Raw genomic sequence first — 18,592 nt, forward strand, 5'->3', positions numbered from 1 at the left:
TGAAATTTTATACATTGGATCAAAGATGAGCCAGTGTGGAATCTAAAACACTAAACCTTATACAGAATGTAAGAAAATTAGACATAGTTAAGACTTCTGGGTATTATGTGTATAAGGTTGAAGGCAAAAGAAGAAAAACACCAAAAATGTTTATTCAAACAATGTATACAATTCAAACAAACAATGTATACAATTCAAACAAACAATGTATACAATTCAAACAATGTATACAATTCAAACAATGCATACAACCTGTTTGTTTTCTTTCAGTCTTCTGGTCCAGATTTGAAGTTTGTGGATGGTGGAAAAAGCATCTTCAGAATTAAACTTCATCTCATGTCTACAGTATATACCAAGGTAAGTATCAACTTTATAATTCTGATTATCACCAAGGTGATTGTTAAAAGGTCAAGGTTCATCTTATTTCTACAGTATATACCAAAGTAAGTATCAACTTTATAATTCTGATTATCACCAAGGTGATGGTTAAAAGGTCAAGGTTCATCTTATTTCTACAGTATATACCAAAGTAAGTATCAACTTTATAATTCTGATTATCACCAAGGTGATGGTTAAAAGGTCAAGGTTCATCTTATTTCTACAGTATATACCAAGTTAAGAATATGTCTTCATGTCTTGATCTCTGAAAATGAATGAGAAATTTCAAAGGAAAGACATGTCTTTCAATGAAATTATAATTAAGATTTATATCACAGAAAGTGGTGTAGTTTGCAGCATGTTATCAGGTAAAAGCTTTGTTCATTTAGGAAACATTTGATTGCCTTTAAAGTATATGTTTAGAAAAAAACAGGTAATATTTTAATTTCTTGCCTGTCCTTGAAAAAAATATATAAGCATTCATAATTCATTATATGTTTATTTATGAAAAATTCAATGTTTATCCAACAGTACAAACATCCAAATAACTTCTGATGTATCACTGACTGATCCTCAATCAGATGTCTATGTTATAAAAGAGTGTAACACTGTATGACTAGCCATGCCAAATTCAAATTCAGCAGTCTCAAAAACTCATAATTCAGATCATTTCAGCAGGGAACAGAGGGTCCACTGTATAAACCATTTCTTTGGTTGCAGTCAGTTGAGTTTTCTTAAATCAAATGTATGGAATAACAAAAAATATATTTCTCACTGTGTGTTTGTTTTCTTTGTAGGATCAACATTTACATAACTTCTTTTATCACTGTCAGAAGATGGAGAACTCTCTCTCCACAGGGATTGACAATGAAGGCCTTAACAAACTCAAGGTAAAGCTCAAGGGAGAGTCAAAACCACTGACTTTAAACTAGGTCACATCAGTCAAATCTAGATCATTGTCTTTAAACTAGGTCACATCTGTCAAATCTAGATCATTGTCTTTAAACTAGGTCACATCTGTCAAATCTAGATCATTGTCATTAAACTAGGTCACATTGATCGAAGTAAACATAATACCTGATAGGAAATTTTTGTGCAGATAACTAAATTGAACTGCTTGTAAACCAAGTCTACATTTTAAGTGATTTTTACCAAACTTAGATATGTTGAAGTCAAATAACTTAAACTGGTTTTAGATCTCGATTCCATTTTTTTGTTTAGCTACATCAAAACTATTTCATATTAGCTGATTGTTTTTTGACAAGATATTAATTGTTTTCCTTACCATTGAAAAGAAAAGTAATGGAGGTGGTTCTAGATGTGATAATTTTCTTTTGGTTGAATATAATTTTACAAGTTTTTAGCAAATAATTGTTTTTCAAAAACATGAAATCTTATTTATGTTTCTATGTAATAAACCATTTGACCTTTAGGAGGTGAATCCTGCTATCTTCTCAGATTTTAATTACCTATAACATAATTGCATGACTTATGGGGAAGTTGTTACCTATATAATATCATCAAACTTACACACTAATATAGATTGTTACTTGGAATTGTGATTATTTTGGGTAAAAAAAATTTTCAAAGATTATTTTACCTGTAATTTACCTATCTGTATATTGTTAAGAAATTTGATCAAGTAAAATTAAAAATGTGGATGTTAAAAAAATTTCTTCCAACACTAATACTAACCAATGGATTTCCTGAAGAAAATAACCTCAAGTGTCTCCTATATAATCATGAATGGTCTGGATCATTAAATCTGAGACATTTTTCAGGCTTATTAATACAAAAGATACAAAGTGTACTATTTATAGAAATTGATAATGTATACAGATTTTTATACAGTGTATTCTTTTTAAACCAGTTGATGATTCCAACTTGAAATTGTCTTAGCAAACAATTAAAAGGAAAACTTAAGTCTTACCCTCATCAGTAATGAAAAAATGGCCCAAGAAACAAAGATTTAATTCTTAACGGCCTCAATCTGGTCCAGATAATACAATATTTAGACATCAGGATTTCTGAGTAAACCAACCCATTCATCAAAGGTCGGATTTATACAGAATACATTGTGTGGAATATTTGAATTCATTAATGTATAACAATATAATGAGAGAAAACTTCATTCTAAATGTTCATCATGTGATGTGTGTAGACTGTGTGGCAAACTCGGCGGGATGTTGAGAACGAGGATACCTATTTACTTAACCATGTCAAGGTACAAATGTGTATACTAGTCATATACTCGGACAAGGACGGCTAATGTTATTGGTTGCTTCCAAGAACAATTATCTGCTTGACTGAACTTTTGTTTCTGTACTGATAGATGTGAGAGTAATGATGAAAACCAGTATCTTGGTATGGTGATTGCTAATGTTAGATGTATGATGGGTAGATGAAAATTTTATTCTTATTTTATTTGTTTGATTTCTTAGCAACACTTTCTTTCATAGTTCAAAATAGTGAGATAATTTTTATTGTCATCAGGAAAAATGTTGAATTGTTTATTGAAATTAACGTACAACTCTTGAAATAATAGTCCATGACTTGTTAGTGAAAACTTAAGCGAGGCTTTTTAACTAAATATGTATCTTTGTGCTAAATTTTCTTTCTTTGTTTTGAAACATATTCTTGGAATGATAAATCTGAGAAATTGAAAGACCTTTTTATAGAATATCATCTGTAATTTGCTACTGAATTCAAAGATTTTTTTATGTAAATTGACATTTTTAAGCTAAATATTAATTGGTTAATCCATGGACATCACATAGAAGTAACTTGCAAGTGCAGATAGATTAAAGAATAAGAGTCTTGTCCGCTGAAAATCAGTAGATTTTATAACAATCTTTTTCAGTAAGATACTATATCATAAAATACACTGTATTGAATTAAAGGGCTAACTACTTGGGTCGTTGACCTATTTATGTTGACCTCTGACCTTTGTGTTAATGTTGATATCTGACCTTTGACCTGTGTATATGTAGATGATCTGCAAGCCAGCGAAGGACCTTGAGGAAACCTTCTTATTAAACTCAGTTAAGGTATTCTTTGGGAGTGTTTAGGGGGGGAGACATCCAGCTTCATACCCTCTCACGGGACCCTCATGCAACACTTATCACACTCCCATCACAGACGGGGTTTTGTAGCATATTTTCATTATCTATTTCATCAGATAGAAACTTTTTCTGTCAATTCAAATTTTAGAATTGTAATAATTCTCACCTGGTAAATTGCATTTGTAATATTTTTACATTAAGTAACATATAGTGTATATTATTTTGTTATTTTGATTTTTTTTACACTTTGAAATTTTAAAATCATTTAGCAAAATTAATATTTTCTAGTTGCACATTTCTTTCAGGATCATACATTTTCTTTTTTTGATTCTTATATTTTACAACACTTTAGAATCACATTGTAGTATAACAGTTCCACATCTTTCACTGACACCACCACCATTGAATCACGCCCTCCCCACCACGGCCCCGCCCCTGACAACCACTAATGTCTCCCCCCTTGATAACTCTACATAATTATGTTTGGACTGCCTTCCAGAATTAGCTTACACTCATAATTCCTTTGTCGTGTGCCATGTTGGTATTATTTTGATGTCTTGATATGTCAGAATTGATCAACATTTTCTACATTTCTGTGTGCATAAAAATTATTTCCAATGAAAGAAATTTTAGATATTTGCCTTACAACAAATATGTCTGTCCTTTATCATTGTTTGAACTGTTTTCTTGAAGTGATGAAGAAAAATTGTTTACTTTATTAACTCAAAATATTGATAGCTTTACAAAAACATTTAAAAAACATCTTTATATTTCCTTTAAAGAAAATGTTGCATTGTTGGAAATGTTGAAAGTACTGATCATTCCTGACCACTTACTAACACTATCATTGTTAAAGTGTATACGGTGTACTGAATATACAGATTATTGTCTATTTATCATCTAATTTAAATTATATAAATTATTTCTGGAGGAAATAAGACAAAAGAATAATGAAATGTCTTCTGTTGGATGAAAATGTTTGATATGCTCTCCCAGAATATGAAGGTTTGTAGAGATTAGTAAATATTGTTGGGTATGTAAGAAATGACCTGGTTTTACTATATAGGTCATTGTGATATATATGTGACCTAGTTTTACTCTATATAGGTCACAGTGTGTGTGTTTCTGTTGTCATTATAACCTCATTCAAAAATAGTATATACTTGATAAGTGTTGCTAATATTGGATGGATTCTTGATTTTCATCCAAAACATTTTTACTTTCTAATTTACAGAATTAATTAGGATATGTAGTATATCATCTCTTTCAACTAGAATTATATAGTATTGTTGAGGAAATATTTCATTTATAAGAAAATTTGATAATTGTGATGATAAAATGACTTTATTCAATGAAGACACAAGAATTTACTAACAAAATGGTAGGGGCTTTGTTATTCTTTGATTTGGTTGATCTGGGTGTGGTGAAGGTGCACCTGGCTTGCTACGATGGGGATGATGGTTTCCTACAAGAAACATGAGCATGATGGACATTATAACTATTTTTTATCTTTGATGACTTAGAGGGACTGTCTATTGTGTATATTTTGTGTGAGAGTTTCATTGCCTGCATAAGATAGGATGTTGTCGATAAGACAAGTGTTCTCATTGTTTTGGTAAACAACAGGGCTGTGTTCAGATGGTTTTGGTAAACAACAGGGCTGTGTTCTCATTGTTTTGGTAAACAACAGGGCTGTTTCATTATTATTCATTTTGGTAGAACAAGACTGTAATGTTTCAGTATTCTCCTGTAAGACTTAGGTGCTGTGTTTCGATGTTGAGGTATTTTATTGAAAGTGTTTTTTTTGATTGGAGAAAGCATTTTGTCATCAGACAGGATGATACCTTAGGTATAAGATTTTACACTTCATTGTCGCATGAATATGATGATTATTATATCAATGTAAATGTGAGCCATTTGCTTTGAGATTTATTTTTGAAGACAAACATTGAAAACTTATCATTCACTTTATAAAATGTATACAATGTCTACATAACATTGTGTGATAGATAATGTCAGTCTTATAACACTCATTAAGCAGATACTTATATCATTGTTTAATACCAAGTAAGACTTTTATTCATATCAGAGAAAGTCTCATTGTATTGTGAAATCATTCATTTTTGTGTGGGTTAATTTTTTATTTATTTCTTCAAATTCCTATGCCTATGACCTGTTAAGCTTACTTTAGGTGGATTTATTGAGCTATAATTATCATTGATATGAAGTTTCCATGAAAAAGAAATTATTTGAAACACAATGAAAAATGAGCCCCACAAAAGTATATTATTATAGTGGATAAAAATTCACAAAAAAAAAAAAAAAACCGAATAATTTTAAAAATCACTTGTGTTTTATTTGTATGAAAAATAACAATATAATATCTTTCAGCTGTAACTATGGAAATAACATTGTATAAACTTGTGATATTGATAGATATAAGTTCAGAGTGTGTAATATCTTGTGAAATCAATATTAATGTGTTTTGAAAATATATCAGAAAGGTAAGCCATACATTTATGATTTAAGGAACAAAATTTTTTGGTTTTAAATTGTATGAAGTACATCAGGGATTCACATTCTTTGAGAAAGAACCTGCTATTTCTTTCAACAATATCTTTTTATAATGAAACTCATTAACATGTGACTTGCAAATGAGTTCTAAGTCTGAAAAAACACTGTATATTTCACAATTTGTGACATGACACTTCCCTGTTTTCAGTCTCTCCATGCCTCAGATGTCAGTACCTACGTTAAATTTTTGCCAACAATTCTCAACCAGCTATTTTCTCTCCTGTCCAAGACAGAGTGTGAGGATGTAGCAGTCAATGTGGTCAAGTAAGTTATAACACTGGTCAGTAGAGGTCAATTAATGATGTCTAAGGGAGGTAACCAGTATTGTTAGCATCTTCTTTTGATATTGATCAAAGTAATGTTTAAGTCTTATCATCATTATCATTACAGATCTAGTGAGTAGAGATGTCATAGGATGTATCAAATTTATTGAAAATTTATTGAAAATTATATTTTTTGTGTTCCTGACTTTCCTTTATATTGAAAATTTTCTACTTTTTTTATTAAACTGTTAAATGGTAACTCATTAAATATCCACTTGATATATAGAGAGCTAGCATCCTATACAACTCTGATCAGCACCTCCACTTCAAACGAGTGTTTAAATGATTGGTCATTGCCTATCAGTGGACAGCTTGTTTTAATAACGTGAATGTGTTTAATGTGTTTAATTTTCTTTCCTCACATTTTTTCCTTGCGTGTAATAGTTAAATATATATAAAAAAAAATACATTCCTTTTTAGAGTGTTGGTACACATTGTGTCTGAAGTGAATTCAGCTGAAAGAATTAGGACGCTGAGAAATTATGTGAAAGTAAGTCTAGAATTTGTTTATTATAAAAAGAGATTAACAAGTTAAAATTTGAGAGAAAAAAATCCTTTTTATAAGGGAATACTGCTTGATACAGCATGATTTGCCCATAAGTGAAATATTTCCCTGGTTTGTAACTACACTCAATAAAATTGTCCATTTCTTCTCACCATTTGTATTGACTTTGATTGTCAAGAGGAAAACAATTAAATTGATGCTTTCATAATTTTAGCTATTTCAGTTACTTTTTGAACACTTGCTCTTTCTGACTGAAATATCTGGACTGCCAACAACCATATTTTTTTTACATTTGAACTTTTGATTGAGTCTATTGTTTAAATTTTTAGTCAGTTTTGTTGTGTTTACTTTTTGTGTTGTTCAGTATGTGTTCAAACCTCGGCCTGTCCCTAAAGGAAGTAAACAGCGGACCGTCCATGAGGAGCTGGCCAAGAACTTAACCCAGATCCTGCAGCCATCCATGGCTGACCACTTAGTGGTCACCAAGTTCCTTCAACACTCTTGGTTCTTCTTTGAAACACTCATCAAAAGTATGACAATGTACCTCATAGACTCCGACAGAATTAAGGTATGTTGTATAAACACCATCATCACTCAGATGTAAGTATGATCAAGGTCATGACCTTGTGCTTCAAATACAGACAGAACCAGGGTTCAGTTTAAACTCTCACTGAGGTCAAGGCTTTGTACCTCGGATCCAAACAGATTCAGGATACAGTTTAAACTCTCACAAGGGTCATGACCTTGTACTTCAGATCCAGGATACGTTATAAACTCACACAAGGGTCATGACCTTGTACTTCAGATCCAGGATACATTATAAACTCACACAAGGGGCATGACCTTGTATCTCAGATCCAGGATAGATAAGAACTCTCAAATAGTGTCATTTCTATGTTGCAACATAAATCCCCCATCTCAGTGTGTGTCAGTTCTGTATTGTAACATAAATCCCCCATCTCAGTGTGTGTCAGTTCTATGTTGTAACATAAATCCCCCATCTCAGTGTGTGTCAGTTCTATGTTGTAACATAAATCCCCCATCTCAGTGTGTGTCAGTTCTATATTGTAACATAAATCCCCCATCTCAGTGTGTGTCAGTTTTATATTGTAAAATAAATCCCCTATTTCTATGTGAACTTTTTGCCAATTTTAAGTATTTTTACTTGTAAGTATAAGTTTTTTTTTTGTATTTTTACTGACTTTTGTTTGTTATTTTCTATAGATGCCGAGGAATGAAAGATTTAGTAGTGATTACCAGTTCCGTATAGAACGCTTACTACAGACTCTGGCACCAAACATCACACAAAAACACCGCGAGATGCCACGAGAAACCAAAAGTGCCAATCTTAGCATGGCCAATTTTGTCAAGGTATCATCAGCTGATAGTCGAATTTTATTCTTGTTTTTTCTTATTTTTTGTATTTGTGTTTTACAATCAGTGGAGTTCGAAAACTTAAAACATGTTATTTACAGCGTTGATCATCTGGAAATCTGCCGAGTAGTTTTCTGCAGTGATTGACCATATTAGCCAGTTCATTCACTGCATGAATTAACCTGGAATTCTTGTTGTGAAAATCAATTTTTTAACAAATTAAGAATTTTTTTCAACTGCCAGTTTATTTCAGTTGTATTTTATATCACAGAAGTAATTATAGTAATTATAATAGTTAAATATTTAGATAGTCCTCTAGATAATATTCAACTGTATAATTACAGTAATGCCATAATATTTAAAACTTTTTCTCTTTGTGATCTTTAAATGATTATACTTGAAATCAGTTCATTCTACAAATCATGTGATTAATTTTAACAGGATTATTTATTGTACATGTCTGATTTATGTCAGTTGAAAAATGAATTTAATTACTTAGAAGTGATTATTTTGTAATTACCTGGGTACAGATGTGTTTCACCCTGATGGACCGAGGCTTTGTGTTTCGACTTATCAGCTCCTACCTTGAGTGCTTTGGACCAGGTGATTCCAAGGTAAGGTCGCCTCTGGAGGTCAGGTCAATAAGGTCACCTCTGGAGGTCAGGTCAATAAGGTCACCTCTGGAGGTCAATTCATTTACATGTTCTGGACTCCTTTAGACTATCTGTTTTGACCTTACTAAGTAGGGCTATAATTTCTATAAAATGATGACCTCTGTGTTGCCATAGTGATAACATGTTACATTATTTTGCTATTATTTCTTATCTTATGTATATTTAGACATTATGGTATCAAAGACACACGTAGAAATTGAATGGCGTTTGACTCTTTTTTTAATAGAATTTACTTATTGAAATGAAAATAAAATGATTTATAGTTTGATTATGTATGCTAACTTACACATCATATTTGTGGTTTGTGTTTGGGTTAAGGATTTATGGTACCTTACACATTATACCTGTGGTTTATGTTAGAGTTATATCCCTTTGTATTTTCTCTCTAAAGCTAAAAGTTTGGCTTATAAGAGGCAATGAAAGACCATTTGTAAGCACTTCTAATGACTTGTATATAATATGGATGTCTTACTGTCAAATATGGGCTCATGGGTTTATGTCCTTGTAAAAATCTTTCAGTTTTCACGATTTTAGCTTCAAATTTAGTGACATTTGTCTTTTATGCTGTAGACGCTGCAGGAGTGCAAGTTTGACTTCTTACGAACAGTCTGTAGCCATGAGCACTACGTTCCACTGTCTTTACCACTGATGAGGAAAGGAATGATAAAGACATTTAAAGGTGAGTTCTCTCCACTCACAGATAACTCTCTTTCACTTAACTGACAGCTGATATAACAGTCAAATTTTTAACCAAGCCCTCCTTCAAATTTGGCTTGAGATTTATTAGATGCTTTATTGAATCTTTCTTCCCGAGTGTCTTTTTGGAATTGTTACTTTGAACAGCCTATTTGTACTGTGAGTTATCTGCTATCAGCTTAATGCTCACAGAATGCTTCATTTTTTGATGATAAAGATGCACATTGGGCAATACCTTCACATGTTCTTCTCATTAATATCTTGATGTTTTCAGGTTTATCTGTGTACTATTGTTAGAAAAGGTCCCTTCATCCTTCATAGTTAGGTTGTAAATTATTCCATGATTCCAATTGGTTGCCTAGAGTATTTCCTATTAACAAATTATGTGTGATTTTATGATGATATTTTTGATAGTTTAACAAGTTGTTATAATAAACCTCAAATCAGGCAATTCTTTACCAATATTTATTATTAAATCTCATTTGGAAGAGTTGTTAAGGTTAAAGGTTTCTTCTTGTTTTCCTTGAAAAAAACATGTAAAATATACCAGTATTAACCTAGAGTTATGCCCCTTTATCAGTCATAGGAATCAGAATTATTCTGCTGTACTTTTGACTTTTTCATATTAGTTTGGAGTTGATAAAACATAGATTAATTTGGGCTACAGTGATCATAGTAGGTACGATTCCTCTGCTTTATGTTCCAATCTGTCTTTAGGTACATTGTATTTAAAAATCTGCCTTCAGGTTTTATCAAAATTTATCTATTAAATATGGACAGTTTGGGAAAAGTTGTAATCTGCATGTCTTTTAATTTATAATATGGAAAAGGTTATAACAGTATTTTTATATTGGTATCATGTATCTCACTTCTTGTATACATAATGAAACACTGTTATAATTGCCTTGACTATTTATTTATCATTAATAATATTAGATATAGACATTAATTCCTATTCATTAGTACTATTGCAATATCAGCATGACTTTTAGATTTTCATTGGATACTTGAGGCTGATTTTCTGTTTTTTTTTTCCCTTTGATCTAAAGAAATGCAAGTCATACTTGAGTATCTGATGTGTTTAAATGTAATTTTCATCTGAAATTTAATGACAAATATCCACGGATATCGCAATAATTTAGCACTGACATTAGCGTTTATATATCACTGCTTTTAGACAATACTACAGTTTAGGGCTGAAAACATTTACCTAAACTTACTTTATCTCAAGTATGAGTTATTCCCCTTGTCAGAGGTAATCAATATTTTTTTTCAAAGATTTAAAATATGACATCAATGTCAATGTTTTCTGACTAGATATGGGGTTAGATAAGCAAAGTATATCTTTTCTCTTTAGAAACGTTAAAGTGCTGATACATCTTTTTACAGATTACAAAAATCTGATAGAAGAAAAGAGTAAAAATTGAAACAACAGAAATCTTTCTAGAAGTAGAATTATTTAAAGTTATTTAAAATATCCTGGTGTACTATGCATGCATTAAAAAGATAATGAGATATTATGAAATCAGAAATATGGTAAATAATATTAAAATGAATAAAATCACTGATATGGTTAAAAAAGGTACATGTCACAAAAATGAGCCCATTTTTTAATGTGATCATCATAAGTTCTTTTTTATGATAGTAAAGATACTATATCACCTGAATATTACAAATAAACTACAAATAAAACAAACAAATATTGGAACATTCAATTTTAAACAAGGAATGATTGTAGGGTGAACATTCATTGTAATTCTAGTTTAGACACGTTTTAACCGATCTGTTTTATTCAATGCTATTCTTTGCACAGACATCAAACTGGAAGGTAAAAAGTTCACTTTAAACTATTTCTGTAGATCAGCGAATAGTTACAATATTTTGTTGCATGAAGTGGTTTGAATCCTGCACTGTGTTTGAATAAATGGAGTATTTTTCTTTTGCTTGTGTGCATTGTCTCGCCTTTCAGTGATATCTTTCCTATGCTTCTCTTGATTCTAATCATGATGCTTAACAATATTTCATTGTACATAATGTCTGATTTTTGTTGCATTTAGACTTTTCTAAACTTTGCTTGAAATTTCAATATCTGCAAGCACATGTTACGCCTTGGTAGCCACATCATTCCTTGGTAATAATTGTTTCTTTGGTAACCAATATTTGCCTGGTAGCCATTGTTTCCTTGGTAACCAATATTTGCCTGGTAGCCATTGTTTCCTTGGTAACCAATATTTGCCTGGTAGCCATTGTTTCCTTGGTAACCAATATTTGCCTGGTAGCCATTGTTTCCTTGGTAACCATTGCTTGCCTGGCAATGGATTGCTATTCCCATGGATTATGCTGTTACTGTGGTAACTTTTTTTTTTTTTGTACAAATTCCTGTTGGCATCAGTACCTCACCACGAGATTTGATTGAAGATGTTAGTTTACAAGTGTCACTGTGTAGTTAAATTTTGCTGAGTTTTTGGTTAGTTGTGTATGATATTAGTGCCTCATTCCTTGAGATCAAATAGATAGAATATAGTAGTGTGTTGTGATGTGATGTGGGAAATCAATTTTATTTCTTTTCGCATGGAATTATTTTTGAGACAAATTTGAAACTTCAAAATTTACATGGTATAGTTTCAGTGGTTTGTAATTTATAACTCTCAGTTAGGCTCATGTGATAGTGTCACATGATTTATTTTTGTGCAATACCATACCTGTGAAATCTATTTTTACCAATGACCTTGACCTGGCCATTGCTGTGTGAAGCAGCCTTATACATCAAGTACCCAGGGGCTACATTGTTAGGCATTTTCCTGGTGTCCACAGCTTTAGTTGGAACTGGTCCATTTCGCCTTACAACAATTTCTATTTCAGATTTAGATTCTGTTATCCTCACCAATGAGCTGGGTCTTGGTAATGTTTGTTGTGTTGTATTTTTATTGTGTTAGTATTTTTGTTGATCAGTAAGAAACCTTCGGTATAATTATGAAAGAATTATGTTGTTTACTTCTCAAATCACCACTCTCAGTTCTTGGCCAGCAGTTTTACTTTCAACTCTCAGCAAATGAAAATGACATGCCTTAAATAATTACTATAAGATATCATACTGAGATTAATGATCGTAGTTCTACCTGATTGTCAGCCATTGTGTGATTCCTTGTAAATCTATGTATATACAACGGTTATTTCAACAGGATGGTCGGTATAACAGTAAATACACACATAATGGAATTATTTAGAGAGGTTGGTCCTGATCTTGATATCGGACAGCTACCACACACCACGTCACTGTGTGATCGCTTTGTTTCTGACTAACCAAATCTCAGATGGTCCTACTGGGATCAATGGATGTATAAACAGAATATTACACCATCTAGACTAGTTATCATGCTATCAATGTATATTAAGTTCCTTTAAACAATTTTGGAAGCTTTACATATATTGTATTCAGGTTAAGATGAATTGTCATATTTAGGAGAATTATACAAGAACTGTTGTTGGTAGTATACATTTGTCAGAAATTTTGTTAAAATGTTTTAAAGTAACTGATGGTAATATTGCAATTTAACTGTTTTCCTTTTCAGATTGAGATTTAAAGAAACATAAAAATTTACCAATCCAAAGAAATCTTATTATAAATGACTTGGCATGAATATCTCGCAATGTTTCCCTGCATGTCACCTTGATGATTGATCTTTGTAACAAAGCATATTTATTATATCGTTATTTGTTGAAAAAGTGCCTTATGAAACAGCCAATTGGTTATCAGTATAAAGAGGACTATTCAAATTAGTGTCTGAATTACTGGAGTATTAAATATATTTAGAGGGACACTGAGATTAGTGACTTGATTACTATGATAGTGACTGGATAAAGAGGTACTCCAAGCTCTATTTAAAGGGACAATGAGATAAGTGACTGGATGACTATGACTGTGACTGGATATACAGGGACATCAAGATTAATGACTGGATTATTTGGAGAATGGTTAGATATAGAGGGACACAGATTATTGATCTGATTACTGTGACAGTGAATGGATATACAGGGACATCAAGATTAATGACTGGATTATTTGGAGAATGGTTAGATATAGAGGGACACAGATTATTGATCTGATTACTGTGACAGTGAATGGATATACAGGGACATCAAGATTAATGACTGGATTACTGGGACTGGGATTTGAAATATTGATAGTTGTCAAATGTATGTGATAAACTGTTGAGAATATAGAGTGTTGAATACTGAAATTGATTATTATATTCAATTGAATATGCAGAGTTGTGGCCCTTTCTTCCTTTTTTTATACTATTTGACTTTTTAGTATTAACTTATACTTTTGTTTTTATTAATATTTTCTTTTTTTGTAAAGTTTGAAAAGATCATTGGACAAATAGTAATAGGTTTATAAGCCTAAATTTTTCTAATCTTTGTTTTTTTCAGTGTTGAAATGCAATCTGACTATTTACAGCAAGTCTTCTTTACTTTTCTTGTTTACTTTTCCTAAATAAATTTTGAACTAATGTGGGAACAATTGGTTTTGACAACTAATGGAAATGTGCCAACAATTTCTGTAATTCTGCCAAGAATTATCCTTGTATCATCAGCTGAGGCTAACTTGTTGACAAAATCTACAGGGAAATAAAACAGCTTGATTTAATGAAGACATCAATCTGGCTTCTTTACTTATTTTCATGTTTAAACTTTCAACATTTCATAATGCTCAATAACATCATTTTATTATATAAGTCAAAGGTCAGTGCACTAAGGTCAAATCAACAAGACCATACACTTATTATCCAATCAGATTAAATGTAATGAAAGTCCATAGGTCAAAAGTCAAAGATCAAATATTGAATTTAACAAGCTATTAACTTGAGGTCAACATTTACTCCTTTGTCTTTCTTATGCATGCAGTACTAAGTTGTTCATTGGATGGAAAACCATTCCATAATAAACAAATTGTAATTGTTAATGAAAATAAACTTTAAAATGTTGACTAATATTGGGAGATGGAGGTTGAATGCTGGTCATTTTTCTTTCATGATTGATTATTGAAAAAACAAAAAATTAATGATGGATATTTATGTTAAATCTGAATGTGTCATTATGTCTCGGTGTTAAATCTGAATGTGTCATTATGTCTCTGTGGTCATTTGTTGGGACTCACATGAAGTGTTGGTTATGGAATATAACATTATTAAAATTGTTCAAAACCAGTTTAACACCAATTCTCACAAAAACAATGTTGAATAACAAATATCTATTAAATTAGGTCATAATAAAAACCTTTAGGATAAATTACAATTTCTCAGATATCAAATATTTAGTTGTTATCTCAGCTTTACAAAGGCAGCTATTAACTTTAATGAGGATTTTCAAACTTTTTAATGTTATGTATTTTGGATATTGAATGGTTGTAATGTTATTGTTTGTTAGATTTATAAACTAATTATCCTGATCATTTGGTATTTGTTCCAGTCCCTCAATATATATATATATATTTGTGTTCCATTTTTGTGTTAAACAGATAGGTAGCCAGTCTTAATGATAATGGGGCTTGATACAATATATAAATCTTTAGCCTATAATACAGAAAAAATTGTCATTCACAAAGTGAGTTTACATGCCATCCCAAGCCAAAAATCATTTTTGAACTAAATAAGTGATAATACCATATTCAAGAAATACATTTGAAAAATTGTGCATGTAACATTTCAATTTCTGAAGATATGAAGGTACTGAGTGAAAGGATATATTCCTTTACACAATCACAGTCCTAATTTTGAAAGTTGTGTTTTTTATTAGGAGTCGATCGACTAATGTATGTTGTTATGGTTACAGATCTGAAATGCGACTACACATTATCAGAGGAGTATCGTAAACAACACTACCTAGCAGGCTTAATACTTCAGGAGTTGAAGATGGCCTTGAGTGAGCCACGAGAAATTCGTCGTATAGCTATCACCGTCCTCCGTGACCAGCTGGCCAAACATTCGTTTGATGACCGCTACCTTTCTAAGGTAAGTAGTTATGAAATTATTGACCAGTTCTGACCACTGTCCTTCAACCTTTATACATTTAAAGTAATAAGATGTTCTATGTAAGTTCATTGTATCACTGCCTTGGGAAAGACACTTTACTTGTTCTGGATGACATGTGATGGGCCTCTGATATGTTGTTCAGTGAGGTAGCTACCAGCTGATACAAGGACACCCTGTTGCAAAACGACCCTGGCTGTTCACAGGCCAATAAACCCAGCAATTAAACAAACACTGCTGTATCTGAATTCCTTAGCTCTGATTGGTTCTCCAATATTCTATTTATCAATTTCATCACATTTTGTGACAGACCCAGCAGGGGAGGATTGCAGCCCTTTATCTGCCCCTTATATCCATCCTGATGGAACAGAAGCGCCACCTGATGGATGACCCTATGAACCCCTCAGTACCCCCACCTCCAGTTGCTAATGGAGACGTGTCAGGGAGCACGAAGACTGACCTACGATCTCACACATCTCAGTCTGGACAGAAGACCGTCACCTTCGACCAGCGTGACTCAAAGGTGTTTGCTATGATAGCTGGAACCGGTAGGTGAAATTGTACTAAGTCAGTCAATAGACCTTGTACTGTTAATATCTGCATTACAATGGTAAAGGAATTCTCCATGTTTGTTTCTGAAAATGATTATCTCTTGGACAAACACTTCATATTTTAATTATGAATATTATCAACATATGTCCGCAGACATTCAAAACATGGATGACTGTGGAGAAATATTGTGATATTTGGACAGATGAAACGATATGTATTTTCTGCAGTTTCAGAATGTTCCTTTATATATAATAATAGTATAATAACATTAGAAATTGGACATTTCTTCAATTGATTTTTGAGCTGAAGATTCTGCAATTTTTCCCTTTTTTCTCCTGCAGAGACAGCTTTATCATTTTTATTTGCTTTAAAAACTTTGATTGGCTCAAATTACTAAAGATAGTAACAATGTGGATACCATGATAAGGTATAAGACTATGATAGCTTAATTCCCCCTACAGGTGCCCCCGTTTTGAGTTCAGTACCTGATCTGAAGAACCACCTGAGTGGTTCTAACAGTTCCTTGACCAGTAGTACGTCTTCCATGGATCGATCAGAGAAGGAAGGAAGTAAAAAATCAGATGGCGGACGTGACAAGAAAGCCGACAAAGGACACACGAGGTCTGTCAATGTTGATTTTAAAGGTTTTTCGAATATATAGAATAATATATACTAGGGTTTAACAAAATTCACAGAAGTATGTTTTAGGTAGCATATATCCTTAAGTGAAAGAGCAGTCTCAGTTATACTCTATCAATTAGGTAGTATATATCCTTAAGTGAAAGAACAGTTACAGTTGTACTCTATCAATTAGGTAGCATATATCCTTAAGTGAAAGAACAGTCTCAGTTGTACTCTATCAATTAGGTAGCATATATCCTTAAGTGAAAGAACAGTTACAGTTGTACTCTATCAATTAGGTAGCATATATCCTTAAGTGAAAGAACAGTCTCAGTTATACTCTATCAATTAGGTAGCATATATCCTTAAGTGAAAGAACAGTCTTAGTTGTACTCTATCAATTAGGTAGCATATATCCTTAAGTGAAAGAACAGTCTTAGTTGTACTCTATCAATTAGGTAGCATATATCCTTAAGTGAAAGAACAGTCTCAGTTATACTCTATCAATTAGGTAGTATCTATCCTTAGATAACAATATACAGTTTACTTTTGAGACCACAGACTATCGTTACCTTGCGTCACTCTATAATCAAGCAGTTGTTGTTCTGTTTCCCACCTGTTAACTTCTGTATACTTGTATTTCAGAGTACACTCTTCAGGGTCAACTGTTGGCACAGATAAGGGAACAGCTCCATCCCCTAAACCGTCCTCCATGATGTTGAAATACCAGCGACTTGATATCGTAGAAATCAAGGATCTTCTCCTTTGTTTCCTGTACATCCTCAAACATCTCCCAGACGGTACGAAGCTTGCTGTACTTTATATCATCAGTTGTCACCTCTCACTCTCAAAGTTTCAGATCCTCAAACATCTCCTGGAGAGTACAAAGATTGCTCTTCCTCATATCATCAATTGTCGTCTCTCAACACCTCTCCTCTTCCAAAGTTTCAGATTCCCTCAAACATCTCCTTGAAGCTACAAAGTTTGCTCTACTGTTTTCTCTCAACCCCCTCCTTCCAAAGTTTCAAATCCTAAAACACCTCCCACACGGTACAAAGTTCAATCTATTTGATATCGTCAGTTGTCACACCTCTTAATCCGTAGTTTAAGGTTACCTCAAACATCTCCCAGACGGTACAGAGTTCAATCTACTTTATATTGTCAGTTGTCACACCTCTCTCCCTCATCTCCCAGACGGTACAGAGTTCAATCTACTTTATATTATCAGTTGTCACACCCCTTCCCTCATCTCCCAGACGGTACAGAGTTCAATCTACTTTATATTATCAGTTGTCACACCCCTTCCCTCATCTCCCAGATGGTACAAAGTTCAATCTACTTTATATTATCAGTTGTCACACCTCTCTCCCTCATCTCCCAGACGGTACAATGTTCAATCTACTTTATATTATCAGTTGTCACACCTCTCTCCCTCATCTCCCAGAAGGTACAAAGTTCAATCTACTTTATATTATCAGTTGTCACACCTCTCTCCCTCATCTCCCAGACGGTACAATGTTCAATCTACTTTATATTATCAGTTGTCACACCTCTCTCCCTCATCTCCCAGATGGTACAAAGTTCAATCTACTTTATATTGTCAGTTGTCACACCCCTTCCCTCATCTCCCAGATGGTACACAGTTCAATCTACTTTATATTATCAGTTGTCACACCTCTCTCCCTCATCTCCCAGACGGTACAGAGTTCAATCTACTTTATATTATCAGTTGTCACACCCCTTCCCTCATCTCCCAGATGGTACAAAGTTCAATCTACTTTTTATTATCAGTTGTCACACC

At 32.7% G+C, this 18,592-nt stretch overlaps 1 protein-coding gene across 1 annotated transcript in view; it reads left to right on the forward strand.

Moving 5' to 3' along the window:
- Positions 1-18,592, forward strand: part of LOC132562009 (dedicator of cytokinesis protein 9-like) — a 105,241-nt gene that overhangs the window by 48,551 nt on the left and 38,098 nt on the right. The window contains exons 19-31 of the mRNA XM_060226735.1: positions 271-357; positions 1,176-1,268; positions 6,163-6,278; positions 6,758-6,827; positions 7,207-7,410; positions 8,067-8,213; positions 8,747-8,830; positions 9,461-9,569; positions 11,400-11,414; positions 15,422-15,600; positions 15,929-16,166; positions 16,632-16,791; positions 17,437-17,591. Of these exons, the coding sequence (XP_060082718.1) occupies positions 271-357; positions 1,176-1,268; positions 6,163-6,278; positions 6,758-6,827; positions 7,207-7,410; positions 8,067-8,213; positions 8,747-8,830; positions 9,461-9,569; positions 11,400-11,414; positions 15,422-15,600; positions 15,929-16,166; positions 16,632-16,791; positions 17,437-17,591 (1,657 nt within the window). The remainder of the gene's footprint in view (positions 1-270; positions 358-1,175; positions 1,269-6,162; positions 6,279-6,757; positions 6,828-7,206; positions 7,411-8,066; positions 8,214-8,746; positions 8,831-9,460; positions 9,570-11,399; positions 11,415-15,421; positions 15,601-15,928; positions 16,167-16,631; positions 16,792-17,436; positions 17,592-18,592) is intronic.

Source organism: Ylistrum balloti, unplaced genomic scaffold (genome assembly GCF_031769215.1).
Source record: "Ylistrum balloti isolate Yb309-2 unplaced genomic scaffold, AGI_CSIRO_Ybal_v1 Utg371318, whole genome shotgun sequence".
Taxonomy (NCBI): domain Eukaryota; kingdom Metazoa; phylum Mollusca; class Bivalvia; order Pectinida; family Pectinidae; genus Ylistrum; species Ylistrum balloti.